The sequence below is a fragment of the Chelmon rostratus genome, chromosome 13 (assembly GCF_017976325.1).
Source record: "Chelmon rostratus isolate fCheRos1 chromosome 13, fCheRos1.pri, whole genome shotgun sequence".
Taxonomy (NCBI): Eukaryota; Metazoa; Chordata; class Actinopteri; order Chaetodontiformes; family Chaetodontidae; genus Chelmon; species Chelmon rostratus.
The window spans coordinates 1,389,125-1,415,536 of record NC_055670.1 but is presented as its reverse complement, the minus strand read 5'-3'; the positions used below and the strand labels follow the sequence as shown (position 1 = coordinate 1,415,536).

General features: G+C 40.8%; 1 protein-coding gene across 2 annotated transcripts in view; it reads left to right on the top strand.

Annotated features, from left to right (window-relative positions):
- Positions 1-26,412, top strand: part of LOC121616029 (diacylglycerol kinase beta) — a 97,271-nt gene that overhangs the window by 29,039 nt on the left and 41,820 nt on the right. For both annotated transcript variants that reach the window (XM_041950618.1, XM_041950619.1), the window contains exons 5-19: positions 211-474; positions 2,573-2,725; positions 3,203-3,252; positions 3,734-3,808; positions 4,329-4,448; positions 5,585-5,702; positions 6,310-6,398; positions 7,205-7,321; positions 8,449-8,547; positions 9,739-9,849; positions 9,953-10,026; positions 13,175-13,249; positions 16,176-16,261; positions 16,902-16,991; positions 19,603-19,763. In XM_041950618.1, coding sequence (XP_041806552.1) covers positions 211-474; positions 2,573-2,725; positions 3,203-3,252; positions 3,734-3,808; positions 4,329-4,448; positions 5,585-5,702; positions 6,310-6,398; positions 7,205-7,321; positions 8,449-8,547; positions 9,739-9,849; positions 9,953-10,026; positions 13,175-13,249; positions 16,176-16,261; positions 16,902-16,991; positions 19,603-19,763 — 1,682 coding nt within the window. The remainder of the gene's footprint in view (positions 1-210; positions 475-2,572; positions 2,726-3,202; positions 3,253-3,733; positions 3,809-4,328; positions 4,449-5,584; positions 5,703-6,309; positions 6,399-7,204; positions 7,322-8,448; positions 8,548-9,738; positions 9,850-9,952; positions 10,027-13,174; positions 13,250-16,175; positions 16,262-16,901; positions 16,992-19,602; positions 19,764-26,412) is intronic.

Below are 26,412 nucleotides of genomic sequence, written 5' to 3'. Positions count from 1 at the left end.
TTAGGTTTGAATGCAGTGTTGTTATTTTCCTGCTCCTGCACCCTGACTTTTTGTATTTGGATTGTTGTGAAGTTTGACAGTATTTCTACAGTATTTCTTTATGTTGCCCCTTACAGTTAATCAACTCTTTGTGCATCCAATATCCCCTCCTTTCATCCTCCATTGTTTCCACTCTTTCTCACTCTCTTTGTTTGGTATCCACGGCAACAGGGATGAACGGGAAGAGTATCCTGTCTGCAATGGGCCGACACACACCGGAGCACTCCACCGTGATGAGCACAGCAGGCTCGGGAGCCACCACCTCGCCTTGCTCATCTCGCTCCTCCTCTCAGCGCTCAGGGACGGGGGCCCATACACCTGGGGGCCCCCACCGATCACCCTGCACCCAAGTCAAAACCTCAGAGGGCAGCAGCAATGCCCTGACCCCGAACGCTGGTCCTGCCAGGTCACCAGTGTCCCCCAAACTTTCACCAGGTGAGGTTAGCTACACTGACACATGACTGCAGGTGGCTAGTTGGCAGTGATGCTTTGGACCATAATCAGACTTATCAGTCTAATTATCATCTGGCCTTAGTCTGATTATGGCCCAGTCTGACAGTTGAAATAACTATTGGCACTGACTGGTGGTCTTTTAGTACATATACATGTAGCGCATCAGTGTCAAACCTGTAGTGTGTCTTGTCTCTTTATGATAACCATCTGAGAAAATTTCATTCTTTCACAGCATCATACAGTGTTACACAGTTATTATCATTATTAATATTATCATCAGTTATAATGACCCTTAAAGGAATGAAAACACTGTATTACATTTTAACAAAATATTATGTCCTGACAGACATAAAACTTGATATAAACTTAAAATATTTTAAACTTAATATACTTTACTAATCTGGTAGAATTTAATAGTGTAGATAAGCAAATCTATATGTGTCATAACTGTCAACTGTCATTCCACAGTAAACCACTGCAACCCTCTTAAGAGCTGAACATGTATTTACTGTAGGGGAGGAATCATTCAGTCAGTTGATGATTTGGTACAATGCAGTGCAGGATACAACATTCACTAAAGGTTGCACCCACAATACATTTAACAAAGTTGGAGTTAAACCAAGGCGTGACTGTAAACCATGACTTTAATCTCTCATTCTTGAACCTGGAAACAGCAGTTTGACAAAACAATCTCATCGCAGTGGCTCCTTACTTTGTGTCATGTTTCCCAGCCTTCTCATTTGATTTATTTTGAATTCAATTTAACTATGAATTTATTGTTTTTATTTGATATATAACTTCCTTAATTTAGGTTTTAGTTGCACATTTTAGTTACAAAAAAAAAACAATAGAATCTTTTTTTTTTTTTTACAGGCAGGTCTTCATCTACATAAAAGTGCATTGAGATTAGGCATCTTGAGACTAGAGTGTGTTTACAGGGATAAACATCTGAACAGGGTTGGGGTGAAATTTATTAAAACCTCACCCAAACCTGGCCACAAACTTCAATTCAAATGTCTTCACCCAAACTGATTTCACGCTTCATGGAGTAGGACAGGAATATTTTTCAAGAATATAAACTCAACAGCATGTTCAGTCAGGGGTTGTTTCCTCACATGACGTCCATGTGAAAGAAGTTCTTTCTGATGACTCTGTTTTAAACAGAGTGGCCCTGCAGGGCTGTGTTGTGTCTCCAGGACAATCCTCTGTGTACACCAGTGACACGACAATGCACAACAGCAGTTTCAAGCTTTTAAACATGCTGCTGAAGCTGATGGTTTTAGTGGGTCTTTTCCAAGCTAGAACAGTGGTGTAAGACCACTTTTTCCTCTGTTTTAATTATCTGGGATCATACATGACAAACTGACTTTTAGAAAAAACGTTGATTTGATATGTAAGAATGATAGTCAGCAAACGTTTTTTATTAAGAAACTGAAGGGGTTTGGGGTCAGTCTTTACATTTTGGAAAAAATCTTATCAGCCTGATGGAGAGAATACTTTATAATATATATAAATATAATATCTCTATCCACTTGACTTCACTAAATAGAAACACACTGACGAGGATTACTCAAACTGCAGGGAAGATAGTAGACCACCAGCAGAAGCCACTAGCTGACCTTTACAGCACAGATGTGTTCACGGTCGCCTTGTCGATCATTAATGACAAAACACACCCCCTCCACCCACAATTTGAGTTCTCCCCTTGAGGCGACATTATACAATACCCTTCACAAAGAAAAAGATCCACAATTCATGTGGTCACCAAACAGTAAACTTAAATATGAGACTGTGCACCGTGGGTATGAATGAACTGAGACGTCTTTGTTCTGTTCATGTGATGTTTTTATCTTTTATCTTGATTTTGTCTGGTCATTATTCTCGGTCTGTGTTGTAAATAGTGCTGAGTCAGCCTGTTCTCGACCTCTTTGTTTTGTCTCTTCCTGTTATACGATGACCAGAGTTATCTCATACTGCCAGACTAATACATTCCTTTAACTTCTCCAGAGGAACCACAGTGCCGTAGAAAGAGTGATGGGTTCTGTGAGTAGCTCTGAACACTTGTTCTGTGCATCAACAGAGAGGAGCCACTCTGAGAAGCATTTGTCACTGCGGAGGAGCCCGTCGCCACAGATAGGCTCCTCTCTGCCGTCGCCCCAGGTGGTCTTTCTCAAGGACATCGTTTGCTACCTGTCCCTGCTAGAGAGGGGGACACCGGAGGACAAGCTGGAGTGTGAGTGACAGAGATGGGGGATGTAGGCGGAGGGTCAGCTCCTCTCAGGGATATCAAGTGGGAGCAGCTGTTGTATACAATGTGTGCATGTGCTCAGGCCACTAATACAGCTTGTCAGGTAGCATGACAGCCCAGGTTGACAGCAAGAGTAATGAGGCTGTTCCCTCCTTCTCTGGCTGCCTCCCCAGGGCCTTCAGTACGGTGCTTAAAACGCCCACACAGGGCAGGTCAGTGACATGCTTAAGCCCTGCTGTGCCCAATTGACTTCTTTAGTGTCTACTGCTATATTGGTGCGCACTGACAAGGCTAATCTCTGCTAACTGGTCCCCATGCCCCACCACAGAAGTAGCTCTACTTCTTTAACCCTGTGGCCATCTGGAGAGAGTCCAAGAACAAATGTTACAGCTCCAGAGAGCTACTAATTATCTGACGGTATCTGAGTCATCATGGGATCTCTGTTCTCTCGTTTCCCTCTAGTCATGTTCCGGCTGTACGACACAGACGGCAACGGGGTCCTGGACAGCTCGGTGAGTGGCCTCCGTCTCTTTATACGTTTGTTTCTCCCTCTATTTTCCCTGCCCCCATCCTCATCCCTCTCTCTCGCTCTCCGAGTTTTGTCTCTCTCTTTGCCCTTTGCACACCGCAGCTCTAAGAATAGAAGCCTGAACAGTCACAGTGACAGCAGTTGTGTTTACATGAGCTCATTTGTAATGGCTCTGTTCAGTTTGACATTAGCCATGTGCTGAAGTGATCACATAAACAGACAACTTCTTCTGTGAATATGTTATATATACAGGAAATACATGGTTCACATACAGACTTTGTTACACTTCACTGTGAACACTGACTTTAATGTTCACTAAAAGCTCATTATTCACACCACAGGCAGCAGTTTCCCATTCATCACACCTGTCATCCATGTTGGAAACGTTTGAGGGCTGATAGAAGGTAGAGGGTAAAGCTAGACTGGCAGTTCTGCAGTTTTGACTTGTTTCTTTCTTTCTGTAGGAGCTGGATCGCATCATCAATCAGATGGTGCACGTGGCAGAGTATCTGGAGTGGGATTCAACAGAACTGCGGCCGGTGAGCAAACTCTCGACTGCAATAAAGTCCGACACTAAACAGGAAGAGAAATAGAGTAAACAAGCCTCTCTGTGGAGGCTTTGTCAGTATTTACTCACCCTTAATGCCAGCTGCAAAGTGACAGGAAGTGCATTTTAGTTCCAAATCCACGTTCTATTCCATCTACCATGAAACCGTATTTTAAAGTTGTAAAAGTATATCTCTGTTTATAAAAGCCTATTTATTTTGTTGTTTATGTAACAGGCACAATGGGCAATACATTTACTGCACCAGATATAGCTTAATGCTCATTTCCATCTGTAGTCCTGTGGTAATATAACAGCATATCTGTCTGTTAACTACATAAAGACGTATCTTATGGACCATAGCTTCACAGCATTTTTGATAATATTAGGGTCCTACTTGAAACCATAGTATAACGTCAGCCTGTACCTGCCTTTTGACTTTTCTGTGGAGGTGTACACAGAACACACACAGTCTGTGCTTTGGTTTTAAGGACAACACATCTCTGTCACTTCAGATACTGAAGGAGATGATGGAAGAGATCGACTACGACAGAGATGGAACAGTCACACTGGAGGAGTGGATCAGGGGAGGCCTGACCACCATCCCTTTACTGGTCCTGCTGGGAATGGATACGGTATGTTAGTGTGTGCATGTGTGTGTGTGTGTGTGTGTGTAAAACTGTATGGTTTGTCTTCACACAACCATTTTCCTGTTCTATACCTTTTTTGACTTCTTGAGTTCAAAGCACTCACTGGCTGTTGTGAGATCAGTGCTCAGTCAGTAGCACTGACTGAAATGCAGCTCCTTCAGTCCTGGCTATCTCCGTGTTTATTCTTAACAAAAATCATCATGTTGTGTTATTATTGTAGCATTATGCAGGAAACATACTCCCTTCGTGTCACAGGATTTTTTTTCTCCTTAAAAAATGGGTTATGTTAAATATGCAGTATAAATTTTCACAAACACTATATCAGGTAGACACGTTTTCTGAATGAGCTCATGTATGTTTTTGAATCTCTGGACAGCAATTTCTTGTTACTTACTGACTGCATATCTGTGATAGCTAAAATCAGCTGATAATGTATTTTACTGTGTATCCTGTAGTTTGAAACATTGCTTTTTTTTCAATTCAACTGCAGTGAGAAGAGTTGAATTATCTGAAGTACATGAACGCAGATAGAAAGCGAGTGTGGTGGAGCTGTGCTTAGCTTGCTGGTGCATCTTCAAATATAAGTAGAGCTCATTGCAGCTGACAGACACATGTCACTCAGGTTCAGCTTGTGTTTCATGTTCTTCCCCTTTCACCCACAAATTCAAAATAATGTGAATGCCTCCTCGATGGAGAGGCTGTCCTCTCTGCCTCCTCACTGGCTGAGGAAGACCTGCTCACTGACACAGCTGTAGTCCAGAAGACGTTGCTTGTTCCAAATAAATAAATAATAAAAAATCTGTGTACTCTAATGCCCCCAAACACTGGTTACCACTAAGCACTGGCAAAATGGCAACATGTGTTTTTTTTTAAATTGCTTGAGTTCACATTTTTTTATGTCTTACAGAATAGTACTTATATTAATGTTTGCTTGAGCTGCTGTTAAACGTGTACCATTCATAGTGCACAGACAACATATACGCTGGGCTGGATTATTGTAAATCTGACGATAGTCTGGACTGTTTGTAGCAATTATAATAATCAAAATCCTCCAAAGCCAAGGCTGTCCCACTTGAAGGGTACTTTGAATGCTTCCTCTGTCCTTTGTTGTCTCCTCCTAGAATGTACAGGAAGATGGGCAGCATGTTTGGCGTCTGAAGCACTTCAACAAACCGGCCTACTGTAACTACTGCCACACCATGCTGCTCGGCGTTCGCAAGCAGGGCCTCTGCTGCTCCAGTGAGCCTCTGTGTCACTCATCTCTCTGTGTTTGCCTGTTTGTCTGCTTCAGCGCTTTTCTCTGTCTCTTTACATCTCTTTGTCTCCATTTTTACTGCTCCTCTGACTTCCTCTCGTCTCCATCTCCGTCGTTATCTCTTTGTCTGGTCCTCTGTCTTCATCAGCTCTTCCCTTTACTCCCTGCATCAGACTCAAATTGAAGTGGTTTGTTCTGCCTGAGTGCCTCTGTGTCAGTGTTGTTTTTCAATTAAAAGTCCTCACAGTCATCATTAAAAAAACATTAGCAATGTTATCATGTGTTTTGTTTTATTATTGATTGAATTCTGCCAAGAAGCAGTTCTAGAGGCTAATGTTATTGTCATGGGTAAATACAAGTCCTCATTTCTTGTCGGAAATGATCTTTAATGTCAGGTCAGCCTTTTATTAACCTCCCAGCAAACCATGACTTAGTTGCAGTTAGGAGACAGCGTAAAAGTTTAAGATGTCATTCAATATTAACAATGAGGAATATGTATGTTAACCATTTTTGTGGATGGTTTGTGACGTGAAGTAAACTGTGCTACTGTAAGAATTTTACAAACTGTTGTCTATTGTTGCTTTCACACAGTATGCAAGTACACAGTACATGAACGGTGTGTGTCCAAAGACATTGCTGCCTGCATCAGCACCTACGCCAAGTCACGTAGACACACCAACGTAAGTACAAACACAACGCATGAAGGGGTTCAGTCTGCACATGCCGTGCTGAGAACATGGACTGATGCTGCTGGGTAGTGAGGCAGGAACACTGACCAGTCCGATTAGCAGATTCCCACTGGCTCATAGTCCTGTTGAACAGAGCAGCCAGGATCATGGGATGGTCTGTGAGATCATGCATGGCTTCTTATCCAGTTAGTATCCTCTGTATTTTAGCTGTGATGTAAATAGGCTCTATAGAATTATTTCTCTGGTACAGGTCACATGCTGATTAGTGCCTGTAGAGCAGGGCTCCATACTGCAACCATTTAACTGCATTTTACGTCCATTTTTGGAGACAGTGCTGCTACATTTTCTAACTAGGAGCACCAGTGACTTGCAAATATGATCCGGTTTTTGTGTATGTGTGTGTGTTGTTTTATGGACAATATTTAAATAATCGGGTCTATTTCCTGCTCATCGTGTTTACTACTGTACCCACGAGGCCCGATTAGTCAAACATAGTGGACTACTATGGACAATGGTCCACATGACATCCCTCCTGATAATAAACATTATTAAATGAATACTTTAACAAACCTTCATATTTTAGCGTGAACTCTAACTGTCAGATCTCTTTAATAATCAAGGGCCACAACATACACACCCTATAGTACAGATTGTCCACAAGTGTCACTGTACATAGCAGTAATAGCGGGAACTTGTGCACAAGGACTCTAAAATGGACTAATTCACATGATAATAAACAGAGATAAAACAAAGCAAATCCTCCTTCCCACCTCTTCGATCTCTCTCTTGCTCTCCAGGCTATGCAGCATGTATGGATGGAGGGTAACTCTCCTACCAAGTGCGACCGCTGTCACAGAAGCATCAAGTGCTACCAGGGCCTAACAGGCTTGCACTGTGTCTGGTGTCAGATCACTGTGAGTTGCTGCATCATGTAGACACAGATAGCCCTCACCAGGTAACACTTCAATGTGCAGTAGCCACATTCCAGACTCTGACCAATAGAAAAACATTGTAAGTATGCAGTAATAGCCACAGATTCGTTGTGGAGTACCATTATTTTTCTGGTCTACCCTCACATTATGTATTATAAATGTTTATGATGGTAAATACAATAAATTAAAGTATAAAGTCTGTCTGTCTCACTCTAACAAACACACATTAGGACATTGGATTGACTTACAATCATTTGTCACTTTATTAGGTACAACTGGCTAAAATAAATACAGTCTAATACAACAGTCTTTATATAAATCTTGCCAGTGTTACAACCCCAATTCCAAAAGCTCGCTGGGACGCTGTGTAAAACATAAATAAAACACAATGTGACCATTAGCTAATGCTATTCAATTAAAACCAGTACAAAGACAATATATTTAATGTTTTATCTCATCATTTTCACTTTTTTCTCTTTTTCGTTTTAAGCAGCATCCCAACTTTTTGGAATCATGGTTTTCGATTTAACTGTGTGGCTGCTTTCTTTTTTCTTTTGTCCATTCCAGTAATATCACTGAGGGTGGGCTCATTAACAGAAACAGCTTGCTGTATGATGAAATATAGTTGAAGATTTGGTCAGTGTTTGGGACCCGAACACTAACCAAATCTTAACTGTAAACTTGGTGGTTTACTTTATAGGGATCAGCCCTTTGTTGCCAAATATGAGGCAAATCCCCACAAAGTGCTGTGTGAACAACTTTATGTCCCCACAATGAACCCACACACCTTTATATGGTTTACTTAGCATTACTTACAAAATCCACTAGATGTCACCACTGACTTGGAGTTTGTGCCAAGTGGCGTTTGCCTGCTGTCAACACATTCAAGTTCATGGAGTAGTCAGGCTCATTTCAGCACAAATATTCTGCATAGAAATACAAGTAGATAACTTTTTGATTAATACACGTATGGCCTGTCAAACAGTGGGTATGTGCTGTCAGGACAACCAGCCTCCAAGTGTTTCACACTGGTAACATTTGATATACTCAATCCCACAGATGGATTCCGCCCACAGTTCTTATGTTTCTGCTTCTCCTCTCCTCTGTAGCTCCATAATAAATGTGCATCTAATGTGAAACCAGAGTGTGATGGAGGAGCCTTGAGGGACCACACTCTGTTACCCTCGTACATCTGTCCTGTTGTCTTGGTGAGAGTCTCTTTTTCTGCTAAACATACACAAGAGTGCACACACTGTATGTACAAATGTTCACTTCAACAGATGAAGGACGATTAGTTTGGTTTCAGAATTACATCACTGACAAAAACAAATCCTTAGCAGACTGTTTTAGCTGACTGATTTCAATAGTGTATCAAAAATATTCACTGAAACCTAATTTGAAAACACTGACTCGTCAGGTTATTAGGTACACCTAGTTAAAATCAGTGCAGTCTAATACAACAAAGCTGCAATAAATCCCACCTTCATCGATGTTATGATCATTTTAGGCGTAGTAGTTTGTGGCTCTGTTGAACTGTGTTACATTATACAGAGAGGTGCTTCTCTTATTTAGCCTGCACTTGCTGATATAAATGGGGTGGACAAAATAATAGATGTGCCTGTAAGAATAATGCAGTACAATTCAACAGCTCCACAAACTGCAGCCTCCAAATTGATCATGAATCAACCTGTCTCTGAAATATTTTAAACAACAACTGGACTTTTTAACCTTTATGAAGGTAGGATTTATAACAGCATAACAACACAAGTGTTGTATCAAAGCACTCCTGAAACAATATCTGCTTTTCAGCTGTTCATCAGTACAATCCAGACTGTATCACAGAGTGTCTGTTTCCTTCTATTCACTTCAACAAGGACAGGACAAAGACAAGGAGCACAACTGTAACAAAAATAGCATTTTTTGTTTAATATGTTTGATGAGTGGTACATTGCCACCACAACCTGGATAGGCAATGGAGACTGGCTGGATGACTAAACAAGCTGTATTAGTGACATGCCATTCAAAAGATTCCCGCTAACAGGTCTTGTCAGACCTCTGTCCAGCGAACACCTGCCTCAATTTCACACTAAGTTATGATTCCATTCTTGGGTTTATGGTCTGACTTTTCAATTTTCCTCATAAATACCTCATTGACAAGCTGATTTATATGCATATTATCCACATCCACAGTGGGCACTTCCATGCACCTGCAGAATATTTTAAGTTCATTTTGACTGAGGGAATGTGCATACAGGTAAACAGGTAGCTAGTTTTATAAATGAGAATATTTTGAGCAGCACAGTTTTCTTCTGTGCTCTTGCATACTGTAGATTGGAATCACTGTAGAGTAAATAAAACCCCTGGCACACGGCTGCTTATCAGTCTTCCTCTTTTCGCAGGACCGTCATTCTGTGGTGAAGCGTGGTGAGGGGGAGTCGCCACCTAGCACCAGCCCTGATGACACCAATCAGACCTTCAAATTCTCCCCTGGAGACGGACAAGCACTGCAGGTATGCTGGTCCAGCATCCAGCAGGTGTCCATCATCTAGGTTGCTTATGCCCACACAAAGCTAGTTAACAGATGCGGAGTCTGTTTTTCTCTTCTGTCCCCAGATCACCCCTCTTCCAGGTACTCACCCCCTCCTGGTCATGGTCAATCCCAAGAGTGGAGGGAGACAGGGGGAGCGGTAAGTCGCCCACAGGCCTTCTGCTGTGGTCCAGCGTTCTGCTCTGCTATTGTCTTTTTGATGACAGCTTCACATCAACACTTTGAAACCTGGTTATTTTATAGGTCAAAGAAAACTAGTGCTCAAACTATGCTTAAAATCTGAAATCTGGCTACAAATCAAACATGTGGTGAATATTTTTTGATGAAAATAGAAAAAATAAAGATTTATTACTTTTAACATCATATCTCAACAACTATTGTCTAAAATCTAAAAATCCTAGAATCGTTGGTCAATGTACAGCTACTGAACACAGTTCAGCCACAGCAGTCTGGCTTCCACCCAGGTCACAGCACAGTAACAGCTACAGGTTCAGTCACTGAAAACAAAGAAGAAGAAGAAGAAGAAGAAGAAGAAGAAGAAGAAGAAGAAGAAGAAGAAGAAGCTGTGCTTCAGTGTTTCCACCCTTTCCTCACAGAGAGAACTCATACTGCTGTTTCTGATGGTACTCAGCCAAGCCCTCTTACCATCAGAAATGGGTTTCCACAGGGGTCTATCCTTCGTCCATCGCTCTTTATATTACACGTGAATCAGACAATTCTTCCTAATCAATACTTCAATGTTCACCTTTTTGCTGATGATACTGTATTATATGCCCCAGGCTCCACCGGAGCCCAGGCCCTGACCCATCTTCAGTCTGCCTTTGATGCTTTCAGATTACCACTCCTTAATAACAGATAAGTTTGAAATGCAGAAAAGACCAAGTACACAGTATTCTCCCCCTCCAACCACGACTCTGACTGTCCAAGCATTAAAACTTGAAATGGCACTCAGATTACTCTTGGTGAGTCATACAAATGGCTGGATTTGGATTGACAGCATACAAATATATTATATAATCATGTTCAACATTTCACTCAAAATTATTAAAATTATGTGCAGCCAACTATCATGCCTGTCCTCTATTATTATTATTATTATTATTATTATTATTATTATTATTATTATTATTATTATTATATTCTGTATTGTCATGCTGCCCTATCAACAATAACAATTGACACATTTTGTCTTCATCATTGTCTGTATTACATGGTTGGCTTGACTTCCTTACAGTCAAGAAGAAATGGCCATCTCATGTTATTCATCTACAAAGCTCTGCTCTTGAAGCTTTCAAATTCAAATTCATCCACTAACCTCTGAATCTTAGATATCCGTCATATACGCACTCATTTTGGTAGAGCTGGCTTCAGGTACTACGCACCTTTTAAATGGAATGGACAGCAAAGTGCCCTCAAACTAGAGTCCAACATCCCTCTTAGAGATTTTAAAGCTTTTTGGTCTGATGTTTGGAATGATTTCTGTTTTTATTAATTCATTGATTATTTTGTAATTGTGTTGTTTCTGTTTGCAAGTTGTGGTCTTGTGAGTGTTTTTTTGTTCTCAGGTCTGTCTTGGAAAAGAGATCTTAATCTCAATGAGACTGCCTGATTAAACAAAGATTAAAAAAATAGAGAAACTATGTTAAGACTTAATTTTCCTTTACTTATTGTTATTAGAGGAAATTCAGAGCACACTTCAGGAAACTGATTTCTGTCACAGAGGGCTCCATAATTTTTGCACCTTCCTGCTGGCCCTCTGAATGCTTTAATTTAAAGATAAAGAGGACTGTACATTATTGCTTTTCTCTCCACCTACCGCACAACAGAGAACAATCGTACCCAGTTGCTCTGCCTGACACATTACCATAGCAACACACTCTTTATTACCATTAGAAAGGAAATTATTCTCTATTAATAGACAGTAAGACCCTAAAAATCATTTTGAGCAGGAAACAAGAGGCTGTCGTAGTTTTTCTATTTCACATGCTTAGCTGTTGTTTAATTTGTTTAATTTAATGATTGATGACTGCAGCAACTTGTCAGAAAGTGTATAACCGTCTGCCCTACATCCAAATGTTAAAATAGATCTTCTAATCTGTCTAAATATGTGTTATCCACTGACTAATGTCGATTTATATTTTGTATAGTGTAGATTCCTACATGGCTGAGGCATCTATTCACTTGTCCACATGAATATATTAAAGTAGCCTCATGAAATACACTGACTAGCCTTGTATTAAAAGCATATTAGGAGCCAGTAAAATTGGCCACATGACATGTGCATGAAGAAGATTGTGAAGGCTTCAGTGAGCTCTTTATGTAACCCTCACAAGGTCGCAGGAAACTACAGCGTTGATGTGCAGCTTTCTAACACACTGACAGTTTGTTGGAGCAAAAAAGACCATAGATGGAAGAGTGAAGAGCACGCAAACTCCCCACTTCTTCATCTCCCTTCTATACAATGCCTCTGCCTCCTAAACTCTCAAAGGATTATTTTTGCCCATTTCTGACAGAAACTGCAGCATCACTTTAGAAGAGATTATTTAAGATACATGTGGAGGTTGTACAGAAGTAGTTTCATATATTCTTTAGTGAAGCTAAATGATGCACCAAATTAAATATTCAAACCCAACATTTCATGATTTTTATTGCTGTACCATTTCATAAATTTGAATATTCTACACATTGTCCTGTATATCAACCTGACATACATGTATTTTATACACCTGGAAACTCTGGAAATCTCATGTAGAACTTTAGATACACATAGTTTAAACACTGTTTAGCCCACAACATGAGTTTATAAAGATGGACCCAAGAAGTTAACTCAACAGAGTTTAAAGAATCCTGTACATGATGCAATTTTGGGCTGCCCTGGACAAAACTCTGCACTCATTGCAAAAATGTGGCGATTCTTTTGTCATCTAAAAAGGTTTCACCTACAGCAGCAAAGATGGATGATGCGAGTTGATAACATGCCTTTTCTTGCATTTTTTTCCGCTTTTTCTAATGTCGTAGCACTAAAATCCACCACACATTTATTGCACCACCTGACATGCCTCAAAACTGGTACTGCCTAAAGATTCGCTGTTCTATTTATTTATTTATTTTTTCATTCTTCTAACATAAAGGTGGGCACTCTGTCATAACTTGGAATATTCAGTGTGTATACTGTATGTAATAATGTAATAATTAGCATATTGTGTATGCTTGTCAATGTACAGCTCCATAGGTGCTAACTGTCATTCTAGCTAATTGAGTTGCCCTCTCTTTCTCTTGTCTTCCAGAGTACTGCGGAAGTTCAGGTACCTACTGAACCCCAGGCAGGTGTACAGTTTGGAGCGAGGGGGACCAATGGTAGGGTAAGTCTGTGCCATTCGTCTTTCTTGCCATTTTTACATCAGACAATGGATAAAAGTCAGCTGTTTCTGTCCCAGGTCACTGTTTATAATGTAGACCTCAGCAATCAGAGAGAGCTGTCATGTTGATATGTTAATACTTCAAATGTTAAATGTGAGGCTCATTCGGACAGGCTCTATTTGCCTTGACCAGTCTATTAGAACATGTGAAAAAATATTCAAAAGCCAGACCCAATGAAATAAAGCTATCATTTATGAAAAGATGAAATGAAGGTGTGCTTTTTTAAGGCTGCTTCAGAAGTTTGTATTACAGAGAAAAAAAAGCAACATGAATATACATTGAAAAAAAACAGTTAGTTATTGTTCAGTCAGGGAGCTCTGCTGTCAGACCGCTGCTTTCCTTCATGCCAAACTAACCTGCGGTGAAGGTGAAGGGGAACACTGCATCAATGCTGTGCTGTGCATTCGACCTCATTACACACACACACACACTCGCATACATCAGAGCTGAGCACAGCTTGTACTTTGCGATGAATGCTGTTGTGTCTTTCATCCGCTCTGAAGAAAAAAGTTATACACAGCACAAGGGCCACAAATGCTTTACCTTGAAGGTGAAGCACTCTCTTCACCATCCTTTCACGTCCATTTGTATGAATTTCTCTCCTCCCTTCTCTGTGCATGAATCTCTCTCTTTCCCTCAGTCACGACGAGCTGCTGTCCTCGAGAGTCCATTGTAGGAAAAGCGACAGAGTGACGCACTCTGGCCTTAGGGGAGAGTACAGTAGATGATGCATGCTGTGTCAAACATAAAGGCTGTGTTACTCTGATGTGATATTGGACAATGGAACCAATATCTATATACTGATCTGAGAGTCAGCCTTTTGGAATTTTAGTTCTTGTACTTTCATCAAACTGTAGTTTAACTGCATCACAGTTAAGTGATGAGACATCTTCAACTAAGCAGAGTTTATGTTTAAAGAAATACACATTCAGTTTAATAGGCATTAAACCAGCATCATGTCTCACTACAAGGATGTTGGGCAAAGTAGTTTTTATTTATTTTCCATTTTTCCATTCATGAAATAATGGAATACCCCAAGAAGTTTTTTTTGTGACTGGGACTTACACTAATTATCTACTTATTTTTTATAAAGAAGCTTTGTTGTGTTCAACCCCATCTTAACACACATCTGAGCAGCAGCTCAGAGGCTCTACAGCATGCACAAGTGAATATAAGCACATGCATACAAATAAACACACAGGGCTGAATGAAGCTCTGTTGTCACATAGAGGGTTAACTTGCTCTCCACTGAACTCTCCACAACTGTTACCATGGGCTCCCTAGCAACAGGCACAGCAGGCTTTGAGGTGACAGGCAGCTTACTTTGAGTAATTTGTTTAGGGAATGCAATTCCTCACTGTACTTTCAGTCATTACAAGCATTGTTTCAGCCCTTCCGTTAATGTGAACCTTCATTTGGCTCTTTGATGATGCACCTTTCTCCTGAGCTTTCATACATAAAGCAGAGCCAACAAATGGTCAGCATTAGGGGGCTTATTAAAATTTTATGCTGACATGAAAGGGTTTTGGTCAGATGCGACACACAGCTCCATGTTGTGGAAATGTCCCCAAGGCGAATGCATGTTGGTGTAGTTTCTCTGCATGTCCATTAGAGAGGGTGGCTTGCCTTGTGTCCTCCAAATCATCTGACCTGATCCAGAAATAATTATCACCTATTTTAATTTGAGAGGACCACAGACAAGACACAAAAACTGGGGAGTCTATTTAGGAGTATGTGTTCAGGCTGTTTAGACATGCCAAAGTACAGTTTACAAAAATTCAAAAAAATTTTAATTACAAATGCAATGTTCCTAATAAAAAGTAACGCACTAGGAATGTGCATGTGCTGCGTTTGCCTAACACAGTGCCTTACTGATGACTGATATCATTAAAATGTATAAGAGGGCTACATTTTTACACACAGGGCTGAAGTCATTCTGACCAAAGTGCATCTGTCAATACTTTCTAACTGCCCTGCTGTCTCTGCTGACATTGAAGGTTTTTTTTTTCCTGAAACAGCTGGCCACTATTTAGTAAACATTACTCAAACAGGAGTAAATAGTGCATTTGATGGGGAATATTCTCAGATGTGGATTTTGGTGCTGTGAGCATGGAAGCTGCAGGATGGTGCATGCTGTTGACTCAAAGCAAGCTGCCGGTCCTATGTTTATCATAATAAAAGAACAACACACTTTGTTTTTGGCTAACAGCGGAGCCCCATGGCACAGAGGAACACGATGTGTCAGGCTTGGTTTAGTAGTAGGATTCATTGTTCATTATTGGCTCTTTGTTGACAATTAGAAAACTGTTGAATCCTTGCCATGTTTATCCTTTAACGGTGAATCATTTTCTTAGTGCCACATCGTTCTAAGAAATAACTACCTATAACATGCAACCCACATTATGTTTGACCTAAGATTTAGCCATGGTTTAGAAGGTCTACAGCCATTACTGTGCACAACCAGGTGGTGGGTGTGAAAGAGGTCTGTGCCCTGTATGCAGCTGTCTCATGACGGGGAGAGATGAAAGCTAGTGTCGACACCTTTGTCCCGACACACATTAAAGGTCCCTTTGAAGGGCGTGCAGCCCGCGACCACTCTGTCACGACGGTTTCTAGAGAAAGGAGTGGCGTGAACACAGCAGGAGAGGGCACACATTGATTCAGTCTCTCTCTCCCTCTGTCTTTCTCTGTGTCCATGAGCCTTTCAGTTCACTTCATTAAATCATTCACAGTTTAAAAATAAAATCCCTCAACAATTACAAAATCCAAACATAGCGTATATCCCCAATCATACGCTTCGACATTTGTGGCAGACCAATCCCTAAACACCTGTGTTGGTTACATCTACTGGATCTTCTGTCTTCACAGGCTCAACTTTTTCCATGATGTCCCTGATTTCCGGGTGCTTGCTTGTGGAGGTGATGGCACTGTGGGTTGGATCCTGGACTGTATAGGTACACACAATCTGTCCTCTGGAATAATAGCTGGAGCGTCACAGAATTGCCGGCAGTTACTGCATAAATTGAATGACGTATTTTGGGCCATGGAATCTAGAGGTTGTGATAACACCTATGTGTTCACCTGAGATCTGGGATTGTTAAAAATAAATCATGTGGCCAACAAGCAGTCAGCAGGTCAGATTATGAACTAGGTAAACAAACACATGTTTCATTCAGAATTCCCAGTAGAAACATCCACCACAGCTGATTGACAGACTCCCTGGCTCAGCTTTGACCTGCTTACTGGCTGTCATCCTGCACACTTTGGTTTTTTCATTCTAATGACATTACAGGTGTACTTATGTTTGGTTTTAGCTGCAAATGAAGTGTTAAATGGCTAAAAAGTTGGCTTTGTTATATCCTGTATGACCATAAGACTGCTTGCGTCTCTTGCCCCATCAGGCTTTGTGCTAGCGATGCTGACGTGTTCTCAATTAGATTGTTTTCATAATGTTATTATAATGTTATAACCAATATAAACAGGGACTGAAGCTATGAAAATAAGGACAAGGCTGTAACCAAATCAGAGTTTTCTTTTGATTCATCACTTTAGCTAGAAACAGTTTCGAAAAGACTGATTTGTTTGTCTTTGCAGATAAGGCTAACTTTGCAAGGCACCCCCCAGTGGCCATCCTGCCTCTGGGCACAGGGAACGACCTGGCACGCTGCTTACGCTGGGGAGGAGGTGAGCCTTTTCCTCAACCGTGTGTGTGTGTGTGTGTGTGTGTGTGTGTGTGTGTGTGTGTTTGTATGTAGGGCTGCAAAATTCCCGGAATGTCCACATTAGTTATTCCCCTTCTACAGGAATTAATGGGAATTAAGTGGAAATAAAATGCAGGAGCCATTAGTTCAGGTTGTATTTACCATGTCATATGCAGATAGAAACAAACCTTTGTTATCAAATCAAAAGCTAAAATTGAATTCAATGAGTTGACTCATTTGACATTGCATTGAACATTAATTGAACAACTACAAAAAAACATTCCCTATGACCCCCCCTCCAAAAAATGACCTCTCCAAAATATTATTTCGGGCCCCAGATCCTCTCCAAGTACTTCCTCGATGTCAGACGCCTCATCATCGCTGTCTAGCTAGATGAGGATGGTTGTGTGTCAGGTCTGCCTGGGCGGCCTCCAGATTTCAGCTTGTGCACCGACCCTCTGTAACCCTGTGTGTGTGTGTTTTGTGGAATCTGTCAGTCTCTGTGTAAACATTTACGAAACTTAAGTAAAATAAAAAGTGATTGAGTGAATGATTACTTCTGTGCTGTTTGATTTGATTTAATCAATTAACCATCGAGAAACAGTAGACTGTAAGTTTACACACTCCAGCACTTCTCAAAAACCCCACTGACCCACTGATAGCCCAGTTATTACAAACTAATGTGCAGCCAAACGTTGTCCACATACACAGAGCTTCAGTGGAGAGTCTGATGTTTACAAGGTTTGTAATTACACAATCATAAAGGCCTGAGAAATTCTGGATCATGACAATGAAAAACATTTATAGATTTCTAGTTGTCTCAATATTTCAGGGGAAGGAAAATATCAGATATCGGATTATCTGTGAAGGTTCAGTTTCATTAAAGACGAGCAGGCATATTGACTCGACAGCAGTTTAGACACTCGACTGGTTTATTAGGCTTCATTTTAATGCTTTAGGAACGACTGCAGTTTCAGGAAGGGTCTCTGTTGCATACTACAATACCAAGGCAGGAATGTTTGTGCATGTTTCTAGGAAATGAAAGATGGGAAGATGAGAGTGGGAGCGCTTATGTGTCAAATTAAAAACTGTTAATATGCAAAGCACTTGTGCTGTAAATCCTCCACCAGCCATTGATTTGTTGCAGTACTTTGGGCCAATAATTAGAGTGGCTGGTTATGAGGAGCAGCAGAGCACTTACCCAGGCTTATAGATGATATTTTGTCAATAAGCTGCCAGGTTCGGGGGGTTTGAGACTTTTGCTCAACAGATCATCTTTCTTAGGAATAAACACTGAAGTAAGAGCTGGAGTCTCTGAGGCCATTTAGCCTGAAGAATATTTATTTCAGCAGACAGGGTGCGGTTGAGCTTCATTTGAAGGTGAGCCGCCTGACACCGTGGCTCGAGGGATGACGATATCCGACAGTCGGTTGGTCCAGTTCTGTGGTCCAGACCAAAATATCTCTTGTACTACGTACTACTCAGTCTCAGCTGTACTTTACTGTATTTACTGCTTGTTAGCATTAGCATTCTAACATGCTAAACAAAGAGTATGAATATGGCTAATATGTAAAGATAGATGTAAAGCTTAATGTCAGCATGTTAGCATTTGGGTTTAGCTAACAGCTGTGCTCCAGTAAAGCCTCACAGAGCTGTTGGCTGCTGTGGAGCAAAAAGGCATTGACAAAAGCTTCTCCTGGTGTTTGATGTCGGCATTTGTAGATTTTGGACTGTCAGAAACTATTCAAAGGCTTTAAAGTGTAGTGTGTATGATACACTACTTGTACGTGTGTGTGAGTGTGTGCAGATATTCAGGATAAATGTGGTGAGGGATCCGCTGGGAAAGGGATTATTGTTATTCTATAAAAAGGAAATTGCCTTCTCTGAAATTGTTGTTATTTCTTAAGACTACCACTACGTCAGAAAATGTGTATTTGCAAGCACTCTCATATTTCACACATGATGCTCCCAGTGTGGTGGTGCTCATTAATGCCTCACGCCCTCGTGACACCCTTAGAACGCACTTCCGCCTCTGATCACTAGTAAGATGCCTGGCTGCTGAAGCAGGCTGTCAGATGCAGAACAAAACCAGAGGGCTCCCTGGGGTGCTGTCAGGCCTGGATGTGTTCTGAGGTGGTGGGGGTGGCGGTCTGTATGAAATAGCACCCTAATCAGTTCCATTGCCTTTCACGGTTGAACCCATAAAATCCAACATTTCACCAGTTAAATGTGGATTTGGTGAAACAATAATTCCAGGATCAACTGATTAAATTCGCTGCCAGTTTTTGCTTGCATAAGGTCAGAGGGGGTCGCTTCAATTTCATTTGATTAAAAAAACCCAAAATGTTTTCGCGTCAGTCAGCGTTTCGGCTCATCCTGAATGTGTTGAGGTCAGGGCTCTGGGCAGGTTTTTCCGTTTAAGAAACACTGCATTATTTTAGGCAAAACATTGAAATCACACTAGTATTTGCTGATTAGCACATGAAAGTGGAATGGGGTGTTCTTTTGGCATGTTCTCTGTCTTTTCAATTGTTTGCATCCGTGCATTTGCCTGTATTTACCTATTGCACCTTCCTCTCTGGCTGTTCTCGCAGGTTATGAGGGTGGCAGCTTAATGAAGTTCCTTCGGGACATTGAACACAGCACAGAGGTGGTGCTGGACCGTTGGAACATAGACATAGTCCCTGATGACAAGGAAGAGAAGGGAGACCCTGTCCCCTACAGCATCGTCAACAACTACTTCTCTATTGGAGTGGTAAGGAAACCAACAGAGAGAATAACATTACATATGAGTGACAGATTTAAATTCCATCATTTGTTTCCTATGTACCTTGAACATGGTGGATACGACCTGGGAAGGTGTTTTAGAGGAAAGAAAGTTACACTATAGTTTGCATTTATTCATTCAAATGTCATGTTACATATTAAAGAATAAAGTAATTATCCATTTACCAACAGGTATTGGTTCAATATTCAGCCAAATCAGTTAAATCAAAATGTCTTAGTATTGGCTAATTACAATTAAACAAGCCATCTGACATTTAATTTGCTATTATACAAAAACAAAAACATTAAAAAACCTCTATGATTTGGTGCAGACCGTCTGTAAGCCCTGAGTGAAAAAACTTTTGGTCTTTCTCAGTTGTTACTCCTCTAAAAAAAGGGACACGTTAGCAACAAGGTTTATGAAGACATAAAGCTCAGCTAACTATCTAATCTCAATTATACATTTGAATGTAAACTGGAACCCATGACCAGTTAGATGTGCAACCTTAACTAATTTAATGAAAAACATGTAATATACTAGATGAAATATACAATATAGAATCAGATATATAGATTTTTTTAGGAATTTAAAATTCCAATTAGCAGGTATGTGTATCAGATGTGAAAGTCCTGCCCCCAGAGTGAGTGCCTGGGACATAGTTGTTACAAACACAATGTGGTGAAAAAGATTATTTGGTCTTTGTGGACATAGGCAATTAGTAGATTCATCAGTGGATTTCTGCTCCCTGTTGGACAGGTTCTGTCTTTTAATTGGAGGAAAGAAAAATGCTGCCAGGTTCCAGTTGCTTAGCAACCTTTTTATCTTGTCCTGATGGAGATACTGCTATAAAGGCTCAGGGGCGTTTATTCAGAGGTGAGGTGACAAACAAGGCCTTCATGAAGTTATCACAGTGCTGGTCTGTTGATTTAGCTTCGGTGTAGTCAATCAGTGGATGTGTCCCACGTGCAAGTCATTGAAATGTGTTTCTTCAGTGTTCCTTTATGAGAATACGCTAGCTGCAGAGGGATTCACAAGGTTTCCAGACCTCACCACTCCTGTATTGTGGTTTGGACACACAAAGAACAAATCTGAGGCTGCAGTGTAACCATCAACCTGGTTCATAGTTATTGAAATCCATTCTGCCGTCTTCAGCTTTGTCGTTTCAGGCATCCTATAAACAGCATGCACCTTTTCTGTGGCAGAACTGGTCAGTGTGAGCGAGCCTTCACTCGTGTACCAGCACAGCAAAACAACAACATCATACCGAACTCATAATTGGAGGCAGGGTGAATATTTCAGCGCAGCAACTGAAACCACACTATTTACCTTGGTGTTTTGCCAGACTTTGAGCTGAGTCATCACCATAGCAGCCAAAGGTACCATCTGATGTTTTTTTCTCAAACATTCAAGTACAATTAAGCTGATAACAGTCAAACGCATCAGATGTACAGTACAGTACATATGAGTGTAAATAAACAAGTGACCTAAGTGTGAAGAGGACATATGTGCACAGGTAGAAGTTAGAGAGTTTTGGCAAGAAGAGGATCGACCACAGTGATGTTATACAACTGCACCCCCACAGATATCTGCATGTGTGTCAGTGTAGACACAACACATAAGCACAATGTATGTCACTGGATGCCATTTGTGCATTCTCATTTGTACCTTTTTTTTTTTAATTGTTGAACTTATTTATTTATTTTTGTTATTATTACTGCCACTGCCAGTCTGTCAGATAGAGGTACACAGCTACAGTACATACATTTAAGTTTGAACATCAACATTTAATTTACGTTCAAGTATGGCACTTTTTCTTTTTCTTTTTTTTTAACAAATCTCAAATTTATAGATAATGCATTTGTCGTTAAGGAAAATATAGAATAACACCAGCTTTATCCTTGAATGTAGAGGCCCTGTGTGTTAAACTCTAACTGTTTTCCTCAGAACACTCCAATGTGGCACAGCCATTAAACAAAGCGACAGGTCGCTGCGTTTCCAAGAGCCATAGTGACAGATGGCTGAGTATCTGGGTGCACACGACACCTGAGCAAACCAATCTCTGACTCACACCAATGATGTAGCCATTAGTAACCCTCAAATCTGGTTTACTAACCATACAGGGTTTGCGTTTCCTGCCATCCCATCACAGACCTTGCTACTCAGGGTTTGGTTGCTATGGAGACTGGAGGCTGGCAAGGCCAAATCTGAAAGCTTCCACAGTCATCTGTCCTTTATCTCACTGACTTAATTGTGGCTGACATGGTGTGGAGCATGTGGTTGGCTCAGCCAAGGCACTCAGAACTGTAAATCACAAGTGTATTATGTCATTTCTGTTTCAATCTATTCCAATATTTTAAAGCAGATAAGATTTTATTCATCCCCAGGGTCAAAAGTAAGTTTTTCTGTTTGCATGTTGCAAATGCAAATATTCTTTTATTTGGGAAATAGCATTAAACATAGCTAAAGTTACATGTATCATCTTTATAGAAGATGAGGATTTAGCAGGTTCAGCCATACTGCTATTGGCAGGAGCAACTGGCTGTCTGAAGATGCATGGAGCAGTGGGCTCAGTGTGGGGGCTGGCAGTACCTCACTAAGCAGGCAGGATAACGATAAGAATATGTGTGAAGCCTCTGCCTCCTCTTTCAGCTCCATGATGCACAATACTTTTAAAGTGTTCGTCTTTATGCATACTTTCTGTTGAATTAGTAAAAACTATACATTAACAAATAATGGCGGTGGATGTAACCATCTGTGTACTCATGGGGGTCGGTCACCGAATCTGTGCTCACTTGACCCGCAGCCTGGAAAGAATCTTGTGAGAGGAATTTGAGGGAAGGAAATCACACCATGTCAGCAGCCATTAAAGGTGCCACCTCATGTTGCAGTTAGGAAGCTGATCCCTCTGCAGCGCGTGTCTCTGTGCAAGGAGTTTCTGGGGGTGGGTGGACAGGTGTAAATGTGTGTGTGCATGCACTTGAATGCACATGACTGTGTGTGCGTGCGTGTGTGTTTGTGTTTGTGTCCTGCAAGATGATTCCTAGTGTTAATGGCCAGTTCCTAATGTGTACCACAATCCCTGACTTTGCCATCAGCCAGGAGGGTGTAGACTGTCCTGTGCCTCTTCTGATGGACATATAAGTCACTAGCAGCTTCTTTCACCTGATAGGCAGACAACCAGGATAACTAACATGAACTGCTTGATGCTGTTCACTGCAGCCCTCTTCAATCCTAGTGCAGATAAGATTCAAGAGGGCTAAGAAAACATTTTTATTCTTGATAGATCTGAGAACAAGGACCATTTAGCAGCTGTTCTGGGGCTTTCAGTCATGTCAGTTAATCTTCCATATCGCCAAAACATGGCGATAGTCTCCATGACATCACTCATTTGTTTCTGAAGAGCCATTGTGAAGCTCAGGCTCCAGCTGTCGACGTCTTATTGGTACCTGAATTCATCAAACTCCCTGAAAATCCAAAAATGGGCAAAGAGAGGCGTGAGCTGAATGAAGCCTAGTTACTGAAACCTAGTGGCGAGCTGTCACTCAAAGTGGCCATGCCCATAAATGTGTTTATTGCTGCTGTCAGGCTGGGCATTACATGGGGGTCTATGAGGATTGACTCGCTTTTGGAGTCATCCTCAAGTGGCTATTCAAGGAACTGCATTTTTGGGCACCACTGTCTTTCTTAATTTTTCCACCCCAAAGGTTGCTGGGATGGAAACTAGAAACTTGTATTTAAGTAAAAGCACTTGTAATAATTGAGTTAAATGAAAGTAAAAACTAATTCAGTTAAAATGTACTCTGAATAAACATTTCATTGCGTAGGTTACATTTTTAAAAGGCGTACTGGGAGGTACAGCAAAGAATGTACATATATGATGATAATGTTATATGATGGAATGATTAAATGAATGAATGAATCAATTGCATTAACATATCAATGTATATACACACCACAGAGCTGTATGTCCAAACCAACAGTAAATTCCAACCAGAGACAGCAGTTGAACAGCCTCCTTACTAGAATTAACCCGAAAAAGGTCTAACTCAGACAATAAAACAATAAATAAAAAGGGCTATGGCGATGGCAATATAAATGAAGAAATTAATTAATAATATAATTCTTAATTAACAGCAGAATACAGCATCATCAAGGTAGATAACACAGAGATGTATAAACTGCAGCTACAGCACTCAAACACAAACACACACACACACACACACACACACACACACACACACACACACACAATGCTACATGGCAAACACAAAACACAAAAACAATACAATGCAAGGCAGCTCTGTGGAACAAGTCCTCCTCAAGATTGCTTGAGGTTCAACTTTCCTCATTCATTCTCCACATATGATATATACGGTGGCCGAAAAGGGCAAACGTGATGCAACAAACACAACATTTCCATGAGCAGTAATGTTCCACAGCTCCAGAAACAATGCAAATGCAAAAACACGTACGATAATCCAAAAGAAAGCGAAAACAGAAGCGTGCTGCAGAAAGCCAAAACAAATGTGACGGCAAAAGGCTGCATATCCACTCAGCACAATGGACGTTCTCCAGGCCTCGAGGAGGAGCGCTAAGTGGAACAGCTTGATTTCAACCCGAGACAGAGAGACTACAGAGAATTTATTTTTGGTAGAGGAAGGAAAACACTAAGGCCAAATGTAAAAACGAATACATACTTTTTTTTTTATGTCATGTCACCTCTTTATTCCACTTTTCTTCCCACTTCATAAACAAATGCTCTCATCTGGTCTCTCGTTGAATATCAAGCTGTTACTCCAGAAAAAGCCATAATTAAAAATTTGTCTCTCTGTCTTCTCATCCTTATCTTCGTTATCATCTGCTCCTGAATTCACGAGCACGCTGCACATCAATATAGAAAGGACAGCGTGCTGTGTGTGCCGTTCTATGACGGCTTGTTGATCTTTTGCACATGTGGGTCAGTTCAGGATTGTAAACCTGCAGCATTGATTCAGACTGTCCTCAGTTCAGCAGTACATTCGGTCTGTTGCTTGTCCACGCTGTCACATTCAGTTCAGTGCAAACTAGCCTATACAAGCACTATACATAAGGTTAATCAGCGCCTTATTGTTATTATTATTATTATTATCACAGTATGATTGTTTCTGTGGCTTTCATGGTCTTTAACTAAGCTTTTAACAAGGAAATAATGTACTGTGAATCAAGGCTGAGCTGACAACGGTGCTCTGAGTCACCATTAAGAGCCCACTGCTAAAAGCTACTGATTCAATCAGTGACAATGGTGTTTCAGTAGAGTCAGTTCATTCTAAAAAAAATCTGTCCATAAAGCGTTGGACACGTACAGGACACCTCTACACCTCTCTGGACGTGGAGTTTTGACCTCCTTCGGCCACAAACGGACCTGCAGCTGCTGATGTGGCTCCTTTCTTTTGTTGCATTCTTGCAGTTTCATATGACTTTTGTTCTGAATCTGTAATGGATGCAACTTAACATTTAGTCATGTGCTGTACTTGAAATAAAAAAATAAGTGAAAGTTAAAATTAGACCAAATACATGGTTAACAAGATTAAATGTAACACGTGGCTATGATCCAGGATGCTCAGGATGCAGCAGGATGCTGTGTCTTTTTCCAGTCTGCTATAGTAGGAGGCGTCGCCACAGAGATCAGCACCAAGCGCAACACAAGAAGGGGAAGTTATAAAGGGTTTTAGGAGTTATAAGTCAATGAAACAATAGCTTTTGAATTGCCACAGAAAATAAATAAACAGCTATGTCAGAAACAAAAGCTTAAAAATAGCTGATTATGTAAATTATATGATCCAAATGAAATACCACAGATTTAGTAAGAGGCTAGAGGCAGCCTGCTTCTTTCTAGCTGCTTGCAAAATCCACGAAGAGGATCTGGTGGATAGAGGATACAGCACATCCCACCTCGTTCCCCATTGTAGATATGGTGTTTCAAGCCTTTTTCAGACACAGAACACATAACACTGTAACCTTCATCGACCTGTTAAAGCACAGGCTTTCTGTCATTCAGACATATTTTGTGCTCGAAGTCCTGGCCCCCTGCTTCTCACAGTAAATCCACTGATACATCCCTGTATCAGTTTCATCATGAAATGTTATTAGATAGTGAAAAACATCCGACAGTGAACAACCATGAATGACAGGACTGAGAGTTAGGACCCTTGTTTCCTGTTAGCTCACATGCTGAATGCAGTCGTCCACTCACCAGAGGGTTGGTGATTTGATCCCTGGCCTCAGCAGTCTACATGTCGAAGTATCCTTGAGCAAGATACTGAACCCAAATTGCTCCCGATGCTGTACAACAGCGTGTGCGTGTGTTAATGCTTGTATTAACCATTTAAACATTGTGCTGGATATTTATTTTTTTGTTGTATTTTAGTTGGGATGAATGAAGATTAAAACTATAGGGAGAAACTGTTGGTCAGGTTATTACTGATGGTTGTACGAGGGAGGCTGCATCATAAGGGGAAAAGCAGTTTTATAGACTGAAGAATGAACAACTTTAAATTGGCCCTTTGAAAGTGTTTCCTGATTTATTAAGCTGACTTTGTGCATAAACAATGATTGAGATATTAAATTAATTCCAGTGAGTGTTTGAAGAGTGTTTGCC